Genomic DNA, 14,392 nt, shown 5'->3' with positions numbered 1-14,392 from the left:
GTCTCTCCTTCAATTTTTCAAACTTGTAAGCTATTTGTTTAGAAGTTTGTAAGAAAAAGAACATAAAACACCATTCTTTATCATTAGTAGCCTCTAAAAGTCAGTTACATTTACATTATAGCTACACCTCCCATTGCAAACATATAGGTCCACCACCTTATGGGTTAAATTAGATTTTGTGCCTGGTCTGGTCTGCATAATCTCATTTACATTAGAAACTGTAACCTTCTGCCTTTGGCAGAAGCGGAAATGCAGAGGCTCAGGGAATTGCTCCTCCTCCACCTCAAAGCATTCCTACCAAAGGGAACAAGAGTGAAGGAGGGAGCGAGAAGGCTAGGGAGAAGCTGAAGGATATTGACGTTTACAGAAAAGGATGAAGAGGGCTAAGGAAGCGGAAGCAGTGAGAATGGAGAGGGAAATTCCACACAGGATGCCCTGGAAGGTTCAGTGCCTGGGTGACAGGGGAAGTGGATCCTTGCTCACTGCCACCTCCAAATCTGAACGTCCCTGCCCCACCCCTGAGACTCCCTGGCTTTGGGGACTTCCATCCAGTACACCCTTCTCCAAATCACAGGGTCAGGAATCAAAGCTCAGAAATGTGGCCCCTACTCCATTCCTGCCAGTTTTAACTATCTGCATCTTCTACCCCTTCAGGCAGGTCCACAGTTAGGGCCAGTTTGGGTTTTAGTCCATAAATCTCTGGTTCTACACAACACTCTTTTCTCTCTGCTGGTATCCCTGACTGTGCCCTTGGACACTGGTCTTCGTCTTCTCTGACTTTACTGCACTTGACTGTTGGCGTCTACAATTAAGAAGGAACCCAGAATCCTAACATCTAACACACCTGTAGTCTTAACTGCTTCTGGCCAACATTCCCCAGTTACCTCATCTTTCATGATATAGACAAGGATCTAAAATAGTGACTAGAATGTAAAAAATGCCCAATAAATATGGAACAATGAGCAAGGTGAACTAATAGTTATATATTTAAAGAAGCATATGGAAAATACGAACTTTCAGAAGGAATTCACATGTTGACTCAATTTAACATTGCAGAAACCCTGGCACCTCATCAATGCCTCATTTTACCATGACATTTACTATTCTGTGGGCCTTTCTTTGACGTCATACAATCACATAACAGCTAGAAGTGAAGGATGTGTCTTCACAGATAACTCTGTCACACCAGCATGAAGAATGAGGACAGTATTTGGGAATGCAGGCTCTAAGAAAAGAGACTGTGCTATCTCAAGAATTTTCTAGATGTTACTATACCATGTGGTATCACCAACTTTCTGCTCTTCTCATTTTAGGTAAACCTGAGGGCTAAAATGGTTAATAAATCAAGAGATCCTGACATGGCACCAAGAACAGAACTATTTTATTCTGATTTTGCTTTCCTAGTTCCACGTTCTTAAGCCCATATAGCATCACTTGGGGTTCAAATGTTACTACGTGTCCCTTCATTTCTCTAACCACGACTTTCAGACACAAGATGAATCTATCTGTCAAACCAAGGGGGACGAAGAAGCTGAAAACAGGCTGATCCCATGACATCCATTAGGCACTTCCAACTTACAAGCTTCCCGAAGTTTCTCTTTGTCGTAGTGGAATCCTTCATAGTCTTGTAAACTGATTTTGTTCACCCGGATCCTCAGACGGTCTGGGACAGACTGGGGACTGCAAAACAAGAACCAACTGGTCAGATATCAAGGAGAGAGTGGAACTGGGAGTCATATGCACCTGGACGGACTAAGGGCAACATCGTCTCTTCCTGCTAAGAAGAAAGAGTTCGCATTCAAACCAGAATCATGGGTTCTTGACCAGAATACAGCAATTGTCTGGAGAACACTTCTCTAGAAACCTCAAGTTTCTGAAATTTAGGTAAGAACATGGAATTAAGCAGAAACTGCTTCTGGAGCCCGCTCATTTTTTTTCTACTAACTTATTGAAAACTCCAGTAAGATCCTGTGTTCAGTTCTACAATACATTAGATGCAGTTAATCTGAAATGGTGAGAAGTGGTGTAGAACTGGAAAGAAAATTGCTTTAGCAAATATGCCCATAACAGTTTGGCTCTCAGAAGAGACAGAAAAACCTAAAAAGCAGACCAAGAGTTCACAAAGCACAGGACTGAAAAAAAGAAATGGCTCCACACACCTCAAACTCCCTGGGAGCACGTCTCCGTCAAAGCAAACTATGACAAACGCTGCCTGGGATGGTGCCACTGGGTACCCCAAAGTGAAGAAAAACGTGTTAAAACATGTACGACATACATTCTTTCGGAAGAGAATGAAGTATTCAATACATTTGAAAAGAATTCAATCCAAACTGGTTCAGAATAGATAGCGAACTATTAAAAGCGGGTCACACCAAACTTTCCGGGGCATCCGATCTACCCTCAGAATGTCTCTACCTGGATTCCTTGGATGTTTTTAACTACTGTTTTCAACACAGTTTAATCAAGGGCATTATGAGAGTGAAATCATTTCATCTTCATCATCACCACTATGAAACACTACGTTTATTCCATGTATGAATATAACACAATCCCCACTCGTATTTATTGCTTCTCCTCTCTTACATTATGGGGTAAAAGTCCCCATTGACGGAAGCAGAAAGAAGTGCATAGTCCTCAATTCACTTCAGGAAGGGAGAGAAACGAAGGAAAGGAAGGAAGGAAAAGAGAGGGAAAGAGAGAAAGAGAAAAAGAAAAAAAAGACAGAAAGAAGAGAGAGGAGGAAGGGGGAAGAAAGAGGGAAAAGATGAATGGAAGGACAGAGTGATGCTTTTAAAATATTGTCAGGATACCTCCTACCCCCACCTCAAACACACACACACCCTCATACACAAACACACACACACACATACTCACATACACAAATTCACTGCAACTCTGGAAGAGGGAGAAATAATTTTATTTCATTCCCCTGTCTAAAAACTCATTTTAGGGCAAAGTATAATAACTGCCCCCATACAGACTCCAACTTAACAGGCACTGCTGAATAAAATGGACATGAGTATTTGAGTTGGGATGAGAGATATGGTTTGAAGCACATTTGGGAATGAGCAGAACAGACCTTTAATATCACATATACCCATGCTGCCATGTACAGGTGGGGAACCTGGGGTTCCAAAAGGTAAAGTGATTTTAAGGTCACAGAGCTACTAAGTGACAGAGCTGGGAGCAGAGTCTTGGACTCCTCACTCATCCTTCACGCTCCTTCTATTATATGAAGCCGAGAATCCCACAGACGGACAGCAAAGCCACAGAGCCCGGATTAGCAGAGGCAGGTGATCCCTGTGTGGCGCTCAGACCCTTCTGTCAACGAACACTCGACGGGGGATAGTTAAATAAACTGTTGCTGCAAACAGGAGAACTCGGGGCAAGTATTACAAATGCGTGTCTACATTTAGAAAAAAGTCTGAACACATATTAAGTGAAAAATAAGTCATGGAAATTTACATACGGCATAATTTCTTCCATGTGAACTGTGGAATTCAGGATTTTATAGAGAAGAGTCTGAAGAGAATGTTCAATAAGCTGTTTGAGATGGTTACCTCTACATGGTGGGATGTGGGGATGATTTTGCACTGAGTATCATCATTTTTAGAAAAATAATTATTTTAAAAGTACATCAATATGTAAATACATCATAACTCAGGGCAAGAGTAAAAGTAAGGATTACATCAGTGTCAGGCATTAGATGTAAGTAGATAAGGAAGAATTATTAACAGAGTGACCACACAATGTTTGCACCAAATGCTCATTCTGAAATTTTTTTTTTTTTTTTTTTGGCTATGCGGGTTCTTAGTTCCCCCACCAGGGATCAAACCTGTGCCCCCTGAAGTGGAAGCACAGAGTCCTAACCACTTGCCTGCCAGGGAATTCTGGAGAGGGGCCTGATCTTTTTCACGCCACATTCACCCTAGTGAACTGCAAAGATGATAATTAGCAAATATTCTCCTGCAAGTGTAGCAGGTAAGAGGGAAGCTGGAAGCATAGAACATGGTGGCCCACCATACTCTGTAACTCTCCATCTCTGCAGAAGGGAGAGGGCAGAGGTTGAAAAGCTCCACCAAAACATTTTTTGAGATACAGCAGATCTAGTGGCAGTGAGCTCTGGTCCTCTCCAGTGGGCTGGAGGTATCGAGTCAAGAGCTGGCCATAGCAGCAGCTGCCGAGTGGGAAATCAAATTCAGTGACTGCAGACCAGTCCCCACACCCCTCCCCCAGGGGGCTCCCCATGCGCTAACCAGTGAGAACCACGCTTCTCAAAATCCATCCGCGTCTGCTCTCTGTTCACACACTTCTGCCTCCCAGGATCTCATGTGAACCCACTGATCCCACCACGGACTACTGACCCCTGAACCACAGCCTCCCATCAATCTTATAGAACTTTCCAGATCCCAAATAAATTCACACATTATCTCACGTCATCTCCAGAATGGAAAAGAATGGAGACTCCCACTAGTCAGCTGATACTCTGTTCCTTCCACCTCCTACACATTCACTCTCTTGCTCTCTCTCATCTCCCATCTTCTCCCAACAACCTACAACACATCCCACTTTCCCACCAGTGGCAGCTTGCACAAACCCAGCCTTCTGATGAGGGTACCTGGTGTTTGGCCTGCTATCAAATGGTGCCCCAGATCAGGCCAATCAGAAAGTTTTAGGACATTTACCCAGAGGGTCCCTGGTGGAAAATCTCTTTGAATTACTCTGGACCCTGGTATAAAGAGTAGGCATGAGAGGCAGCTCAGCAAAGTGGTTAAGAGCTCAGACTCCAGGTCAGATGGGCTGGACTGCAAGTGACGTTCTTCCCATTACTGGATAATCAGGAAACTGTGCTTCAGCTTCCTCATGGGAAAGGTGGGGACAACAACAGTATTCACCTCACAGGGATGTTGTGAGAATTACGTGAGTCAATACAGGTGATGAGCTTAGAAAAATGTCTGGCACGTTGCAAGTGCTCAGTATTAGCTATTATCGGTATAATTATCATTCTGAAACTTGTTCTTCCAGGTAAGGTTTTGCCTGACAAACACGAGCACCTGCTGCTGCCAGGTACCGGAAGGAGATTAGGGCGTGGGCAGGAACTCCTGCACACGTCTAACAAGCTGCCAGGCTTCCTCTGGAGGCGAACCGTCCAGCCTGGCTGGTGTCATGATTCTCCTGGATGGTCTCCCACTTGGTATTTTACAGGCCAAGCGAGAACATGGAAACGGACAACTAGAACACGGGGCAGGAAAGTGCACAGAGATCAAATTAAAGCCAAGTAATTCGATTGTGTCCCTTGATGTCAAAATATATTAGTGTCCCATTAATGGCTGACTGGAGGTGGAGGACGACAAAGCTATTCCTTGGACTCTGGGGAATAGCATTGCCATTAGTCTTCTAAAATTAGATTTTGCCAAGAAAGTTAGTAGAGCATAGAAGAGGCTAACAACCTGGTAAGAATGGATTTGCCTTTGTGCCAACATCTACCCCAAGCTACTCCTGTACTGATTTAAGCTCTGTATCAGAGGTTCTAAACCTGACTTCCCCTTAAGGCTCCTAGAAAGGACTCAGCAATCAGTGAATGTCCTTTAAAATCAGGACAATGGCCTCAACCTGTCGCCTTCCCACGAATTTCCTCTGAAACATCGAGAATAAGCTCCTTGTATAGAGTGGAAGTTCAGAACTTAACTCCCAAATGTCCTCATCACGACTTTCTCAAGAACCATAATAAGGGCACCTCTCACTAAAGTCACTGACAGAAGCCTCCAAAATCTCCAGACCACATTTTCCTTCTCCACTTAAGCACACCTGTCACCCTGGGATGCGGGAGGGTCAGGGGAGAGGTTGGAGGGCCATCAAGAACACTCCCTGAACACACCTTACCGCTACTTCTCATCACTCTCTGCTCTCCTGGATTCCTGCCAATAGAGTTTTAAATTGACTCTTCAAAGACTTTCAGTCCATTAGGCTCAATTCCTCCCTTAGGCCTCCAAGCTTCTTCATTCTTTCAGTTTCTTCACCACACGTTGTCTCTCGCAGACTGGTAACAGACTCCTTTCATCCCAATCTCCTACATATGGACACCCTTCATGGACACAGGGGATGAGTTGGGTGCTTTTGTTCCCACTTTCAGACAACTGACATCATGTAATCCTTTCTTCTCACTGGGAACATGACTCACTTGGGAGTAACACTGTCTAATATCAGTATTAAGACAATAAAGGACAGCGCATAAGGCAGGATGTAAAATCAGGAAAATCTCAGTTCCAATCTGAACTCTATCAATTAACACACATTTGACATTCAGAGCTCTAAAGTTACCTTCTCTAAACTATTTTGGATCTGAAAACAGGACTAACAGGAATATAGTGAGAACTTAATGAAGAAGATGCAGGTAAGGCAGTTAGCACACTCCTGTAGATAGTAGGTTTTCAAAGTATAATGTATTGTTACTTTGTTACAATAATTAGCATCCTGATGCTTCTTCAATTTCCACAGGCCTTTTTTCAAAAATGCACTCCTGAATAATAACATCACAGCAGGAGCCATAGTCATAGCTCCAAATAGGAGTTGGTAAATCTCTAACCTTAGCAGGGTACGAGTCTCTTGACATGGGTTGGGAGACAAGGTTCAGAGTTACGTAGCCATCTATCTTCTGTTGAATGAGGATGCAAGTGGGGACTGTGAATGTTTGCAAAATATTCTACTTAAAGATATTAAGGATATAAGTCTTAATTCACATTACAGAGGATATCCTTAAGGTTGTCTAATTATACTACATTTTGTGTTTTGCAAATGTCCTGTTTTAACACTGATTAAATGGTTCAGTGTAAAACTCACCCCTAAACCACTCACTATGTAGACTCATTGGTTTTTATGACAAACCATAATTTAACTGGGCCTTTGTTACTGGTATATAGTTTTCTTTTGCAAGGCAGAAAAGCATCACAAGTCTCTTGAGGCCTGATTTAATAATAATAAAAATAACGAGCAGGAGGAGGAGGGGGAGAGAGAAGAAGGAAGAGGGGAAGGAGGAGGGGGAAGAGGAGAAGGAGTAGTAGTAGTAATTGCTGTAGATTTAATTTCTTTCAAGAAATGCAAATGTGAGATTCTATTCAGTCATAACCTAGATATAATAAAGGATGTTTATAACTAACATGTAATAGAATTCTTTTGAATTAGCTCTTGTTTTATAAATGGACTTTGATTAAAATATTAATTTCCAGTGTGAATTCTTGGCATGAAAGACTTTCTTCCCCCTCTTTGCAGCTCCAGCACCCAAAATAGAGTCTGGTCTGTGTTGTTTATGATAACTGATTTTGAACAAATAAATGAGTGAAATGCAAGAAAGTCAAATTCTTCTGGAACTCTGAATGGCTCTGAGGCTTCAGCGCAGTTTGGCATCAGACCATCTGTGAGATGCTCACTAGAGGCTTTTCCCTTTGGGAGCCCCAGACAAACCCTGCCTTGACTGTATATTTCTGTCTTATGGCCATCTAGTTCTCTAGAGCTGGAGGTAAACCCACGCTGAATTATGCTCTCTCACTCCCTTGCATCTTATCTCTAGTGGGATCTGCACAAATAAAAAGAGAAAAACATACAAATAAAGAGGATGTCCCTGCCACAAAGGCACATAGACCATTTCAGGACTGCTTGTTCTTTAATTAAATAATGGTGAACCAGAAACATTTATTACCACATCCTTTCATCAGTTATCAAGCTGAGTCTTATTTAAATATAATTACACTCAATGGTCTTCCCTTTAGCAACTTCCTAGAAATTATTTATTTACCCTGGCACATTTCTAAACTATGACCGATAATAAGTAATCCAAGAACACATCCAGTGGGCCTCTTTACATGGAGCAGTAAAACCAAATTGAATCAAGGCTTCTGAACAGAGATTTAAAATGGACTTTTGACACCTGCTGAGTTCAGAGTGAACTCTGGTAATTCAGTTGTCTCCTGCCTGAAGTAGAGAACAATGAGTCAGGACTGTGAAATACATTGTAAAAGGGTTTTTGAATTTGGAACCAAGGATAAACCAAAATCGCATTAGCAGCAGTCAGTCATGACATCCTACTGTCTGACATTTTTCTGGAGAAAGTACCTTTAAAGGTTGTCAATACTTTTTTGGATAGAAGTTGACTAAATTCTAGGCTCTTTAAGACATCCATTTGTCAGGTGGCTAATACAATATGTCATAGCTTACAAATTACTTGAGACAGCTAGCCCTCCAGATCTCCAACAAGATAATGGAGTTAAAACATTATAGGGTTGGGAGAGATCTTAGACATCATCTAATTCAATATTTACTATTCCATCTATATTCCCCTATTCCACCTTCAAATGGCCACTCAGCCTCTGCCTGACCCTCCGCTATTTGTGAGATACAGGGTGGAAGTGCCCTATTCTTTGTTTAGACTGCTCTAAGCATTTGTAAATTCTTCTTAAAGAATCTAAATCTCTCTCTCTCTCTCTGTGGTTTCTGTTTATTGACCTTTATTCAGCCACAGGCACTAATGGCAAAGGTATGTAAACTTTAAGCACTAAAGCTACACGTATATCCAAGAAATGTTCGCTGCCTTCGTGGCTAATAAATTAAAAATAGGCTACAAGTAGCAAATGTCAAAAAGCTTTCACACCATTGGTTGAAACAAAACTTCATTTTTAAATTTTCTTGAGATCTTCAAATACACATTGAAATGCAGATCTTCATGCTTCCATTGAAACTGTAATACTTTCCTACGCTTCTGAAGTTGTAATAAATGAACACGTGATCGAGCACAATGAGCATTATTAGGCTCCTGGCATTTAAAGGAGAAGCAAAGTGGATGAACTAATGGTGGCTTTACTTAGTGGTGTTGCAAAGCAGCCGGACCAGTACAGCAATTTCATCATTTCTGCTGTAAGGCAAAAGAAAAAGCCCAATAGCCTTGATCAATGTTTCGAATTCTCCTTGCCACCCATCTGCTTTTGTGGCAGTGACTGCCACAGCTGCTAAGGACTCAGTCATCCAGTTCTGAGACTTTTATGTGGAAACACCCCACATACACTTAATGTTACAACTTCCAGGTACCAGAGACACAGATTTATTTTTTAAGTCATAGAAACTCAGACTTTCCTCTCCATAAGATCGCAGTCTCTTCACTTTCTCCTTTCCCTTTATTCGTACACTTCAAATTCCCTTCTAACTTCTCATCCTAATTCTCCCTTCAGCAGCATTTCACACAGTGGTTAACTCCCTGCTCCTTAAAGCTCTTTTCTCTTGGATTTCAATCCGAAAAACTCTCCTGGTCTCCCAACTAAATTTCCTGCTGCTCCTTCTTTCTCCTCCTCTAAATATCTTTCAAATATGTACACTCTCTACCCCCTCCACTAAAACCCTCACAGACCAAGACCAAGCTACCATCATCTTGCACCTAAACTAACTGTGCCCCTGTGCGCGTTCACATCCTTATCACCCTGCAGACGCAGCACTGTGAAATGTAACCATGACCACATGATGATTTTGTTACCTTCCCTTATACTCTGTACAAAATAAATAAGCTAAAAGGATATATTGTACAGCACAGCTAATAATTTATAACTACAAATGGAGTATAATCTATGAAAATTCTGAATCACTATGTTGTACACCTACAATGAATATACTACTGTAAATCCCAATAAAAAAAAGAGCAGAATGCCCAGCTATCTATATACATCTATCTTTACATTTCCCACAATGTGTATTAAATATGAGGCTTTCAATATCTGTAAGCTACTGCTTCCCATCTAGACTTGCTACTTCTGCAATGAGAAAAATGATTTGTCACAATAACTGACTACATTATTCATTCCACCAAATCATGTGTGATATGTATGGTGTATTATTGTCCAGAATGAGAACGACCCAACAGAATTTGGATCAATGAAAGTCAATTTCCATTCCTAAAGCCAACAAACAGGAAATCATCTCAGTGCTCACGTATCTTATCATTGCTGTGCTCTCCTCACGTATGGAGTTGATTCTCTGGCTTGCCGCTGGTTAATCTGAGTGGAGAGGAATTTCTACCTGTGATCAGACACCATCTACAGATTTAAGTCTTATGAAAATGGAATCTCCTTCCCTGATACTTGCTGAACTAGGGATGACAGCCTTTCAGGAGAGAAAAAAAGTCTTTTAGAATAGGAGTTTTACACCTGAAATTCCCACTTATACTCTTTTCATACTATTTTATAGTATGAAAAAGTATAAAAGTATAAAATTTGGAGTATATGAAGAGGATAAAAAGATCATGATGAAAGGCAAGGAAAAAAAAATACCACAGGAAGCAAAGAGGGATGGAGATCAGAGGAAGAGGGAACATGCGTTTGGGGAGTAGAATTCTAGGAAGTCAAATTGCAGAGATGAAGGACCGTTGGGATGGGCAAAGTAAAGAACTCAAGCCCCGCCTTTCATCACACCCAGCCAAAAGCACTCCCCCTTTATGAGGAAATCCCATGAAACGAAGGTTTCCTGTATTAGAAGGGACTAAAGAGTCTATCATAAAACGCTATTATGAGCTACTCTGAGTACCGTGGCCTGCAACAGCATAGAGGACTACTTTTCTGTTCTGATTATAGAGGACCATGAATCACTATCTCCAATGATAAGGAACACTGGGCTTGAACCAATGAGACATAACGGGATGCTTCTCCGGAGCCATGTCAATGGCTTCAGATTTCATGGGCTCAGAAAGGAAGACATTTTTTACTTCAGGTTTCACTTCCAATATATCAAACAAAGGGAAAACCCTATACGTTATTGTTATTTGCTATTTAAATGGTAAAAACCTTCCCTTGGGTTTGCAATTGCTAATGGTTGTAATATCCTGCTCTTATTTGCAAGTGATGAAGAAGTTGACTTTCTTTGGTGGAAAAGAGTGTGGAGCAAGTGGTGAGATGAGTAGTTTAAAAACTAGTTCACAGAAGAAAACATTTCTGGCCTTTCACATACATCCTGAAAGACACTGAAAATAGGCTTAACACCTACCATATCTGCTGGTCCTCTAGTAATTAAGCACTTTGATGAATCAAGTGGAGGTATTTGAGTGGGTGTCTGTGTAACATTAAAACATTTTACCAAAAAAAAAAAAATTAGCATACATATAATTTTGAATATTTAACATTTATTTCACCTATAAACCTACAGAAAAAAAATCAAGAATTTAGAATTGTTTATAAGTAAAAATAACAAAGCAGTGGCCAAAAATGCAGAAAGCAATAATAGAGTGAAAATAAATATAACTGCCTACTGAGGTGGAGAAATGTTGTAACTCCAATTTGCTTGAGAAAGGACTGGATGCATGAATAACAGGATGTGTCCTTACTGAAAAGTTATCACCCAAACTGTGTGGAAAGAGCTCTGCATCCCTAGGAATCAGGCTCAGGAAGGAGAGCATTCCATGTTTGGTTTCACATCAAGAAAATAAAAGTACTGTCCTGACAATAAATGCCATCACATAAGAAACATTTCCATAAATGTTTTCTACAGATTTATAGAAAGACTGTTGTAAAAAGACTCATATTTTCCTAAAAACTGGATATCAGAGAAATAATATTTGCCAAGTTGTTTTTTCTTAACAGGTCATATTTCACCGTGCTATGTTTTGACTCACTTTCCCCCCAGGTTGACAATGGCTTGCCAAGGTCTGGAATTCTCAGCGGTGCTCCATTTGGCTCTGGAGGGAGATGTGGCATCATAACTCTCCTATCCATCAACCTACAGCTGGTGGAAAGCTAAGTCCCTCACTTGTAACACAGATGTGTCCCCACTATGCTTCCTTGTCAGAAATTCAAGAAGAAAGAATCGGAGAATCCTCTACACCCGACTCCACAAATTCAGCCAATTAGGGGGAAACTTTTCACCACCTTTCTCTAATTTCTCATCCAATGACTAAGGACTTTTATTTTTGGAACCATTCTTCCTGATAGTGTAAGAATTGACAGACTAAAGACACATAGCTAGAAAAGAACTTGTAAAAATCATAGAACAGTTCTCTTACTACCACAATTACTCATCAACAAAAATAACTTTTGTAAAATTTGACAGTAAACTTGAGGAAAAAAGTTCCTTAAGATAAAGTTTTAGTGGTAGACAGAATACTTGGAGGATGAAGAAACAAACACAAAATAACCAGCCAAAATATTAACTACTTAATACTTTAGCGCTTCCAATACCAAAAGGAAAATAAGAAAAGAGCGGAAAAAAGGTTTCTGTTGATAACGGCATAACAGAATGTGAAGATAATTTGGGGTACTTTTGTTGGTCCCATTTGTTTATATCCTCTCACTTATCACATTTAAGTAGATCAAGTCTCTATTAAAGGCCGTATCCTAACATATTCATAAGCCAAGCACCTTTCTTCAAGGAAACATGTAATTGTTTTACTTCACCTGTACAACAAAATACCATCGGAGCAAACAATTTGTTTATGTCCCAATTAGAGGACATAAATCACTTCGAGAGCAGCAGAGCCTGAATGATTAACTAAGGAAAATAAAGTAATTATAGTTCTCTGTAATATAAAGCTGAAAAGCTTTGGTCTTTCTGTTCCATTTGTAAGTCTTCCAATGCCATGTTCATTTTAATCAACTATCTTAGCCACAACTTTTGCAACTTGCTGAATTCTTTTTAGAATTCTATTTTCTAACACACAATGTGATGATGAGTTCTGGGGATTAATTAAACCTAGCATCAATAAGTATTTTCTTTTTATCTTTTAAAATGTATTCTGTTTTCATTTCCATATAAGTGTTTCAGGGTGTTATGACAGACGAGGGAAACCCAATTGCATTGGCATAATTCAACTGAAACTCTCCTGTAAATGAAACGCACATTGCGTTTCATCACCACCTCAGCAAAGCAATCTGAAATAAATACCCTCTTGCAACACTCAGAACAAACGTCTAGATTTCTTTGTTATTGATATGTTCTTTATACTCTGTGGGAGAATACAGTATCAGTATCAGCAGTGCTGGAGTAAAAACTGAAATGTTTCTTTGTTTCTCTCTGAATGCAGCAATTCTATGACTAACATGGCAGTTGTCATGGTTTATCTGAAGATATTAGTAACTATTTTCTAAAAGTATTTTTCTGAGTGGAGAGTCTACTTGTAAATAAATCTTTTATTCACAAAGACTAGCAAAATTACTCCTTTTCCTTGCCACTTATCATCTGTATTTTTATAGTTGTTTTATTATAATAATGTTTTAGGAATTCAGATCTGAACAAAAATTTAAAGTTCATGCTGTAAACCACCTTATTTCACAGAAAATGAATTTTGGTGCATAAAGGTTGCTGATTTTATTGTACCCAGATAATTAATACTTAGAATTTGCCATAAGTAAAAGAGCAAGGTCCTTTGGCCCCTTAGACAATTTAATAAAAAAAGATGTTAAAGAATTAAACTATCAATGCATATAATATACATAAAGTTCAACCTTCACACAGTTGGTGATAGAAAAAAAAACCCTAAAATTCATTCAAATTTATCTATGATGGTGGGTCATACATTACCCATGCTCCAGTTATATTAAAACTTCTGTAAATTCTTCAGCCAGAGTGCAGATAATTTTTGACTCATCCTCATAGTATGATGCTGTTATGGGTTAGGTGGTGTGCCCCCAAAATTCATGTATTAAAGTCCTAACCCCTAGTACCACAGAAATGTGACTGTATTTGGAGACAAGGTCTTTAAAGATAAACTGAGTTAAAATGAGGTCGTATGAATGAACCCTAATCCAATCTGACTGGTGTCCTTCTAAGAAGAAGAGAGTAGGAGACAGACAGGGAGGAAAGACAATGTGAAGACACAGGGAAAAGATTGCCAAAGAGAGATGCCTCAGAAGAAACCAATCTTACCGACACCTCGATGTCAGACTTCCAGCCTCCAGAACTCTAAGGAAATACATTTCTGTTGTTAAGTCACTGTTCTGTGGTACTTTGCTATGGCATCCCTAGCAAAGTAATACAGATGCCTATTAAGAAGATGCACTAAGAGAACTAACACACTTCATTTTAATCTGACGATTACTGTTGATAAAAAGATTCATAATAGAAGAATGAGATGAATCTAATTTTTAACTTTCCACAATTCCAGCCTGACTTGGAAACCTCTTCTGGCTTGATATCACTGTTAGGATTATCAGCCCTAATTTCTGCTTCTCCTCCTACAAGTCAAGGTATGTAGAATAATCTTTAAAAAGTTATTGTTGTGTTTATTGGACTAATGTTACCTCTAATGTCAGGCTTTTTAAATTCTAATTTTCTAAAATTCACTTTGATTAAACAAGCAAAATTCATGAATTTCCCTCCCCTCTTTGTCCTGCCCAACAGACTGCACCCAAACCTTCCTGAAAACCCTCCT

General features: G+C 39.9%; 1 protein-coding gene across 2 annotated transcripts in view; it reads right to left on the bottom strand.

The window, feature by feature from the left end:
* DGKI (diacylglycerol kinase iota) overlaps positions 1–14,392 on the bottom strand; it is a 456,175-nt gene that overhangs the window by 120,884 nt on the left and 320,899 nt on the right. For both annotated transcript variants that reach the window (XM_057733401.1, XM_057733402.1), the window contains one exon: positions 1,580–1,680. In XM_057733401.1, coding sequence (XP_057589384.1) covers positions 1,580–1,680 — 101 coding nt within the window. The remainder of the gene's footprint in view (positions 1–1,579; positions 1,681–14,392) is intronic.

The sequence above is a fragment of the Hippopotamus amphibius genome, chromosome 4, assembly GCF_030028045.1.
Source record: "Hippopotamus amphibius kiboko isolate mHipAmp2 chromosome 4, mHipAmp2.hap2, whole genome shotgun sequence".
In the NCBI taxonomy this organism is placed as follows: Eukaryota; Metazoa; Chordata; class Mammalia; order Artiodactyla; family Hippopotamidae; genus Hippopotamus; species Hippopotamus amphibius.
This window is presented reverse-complemented; position numbering and strand designations above follow the sequence as displayed.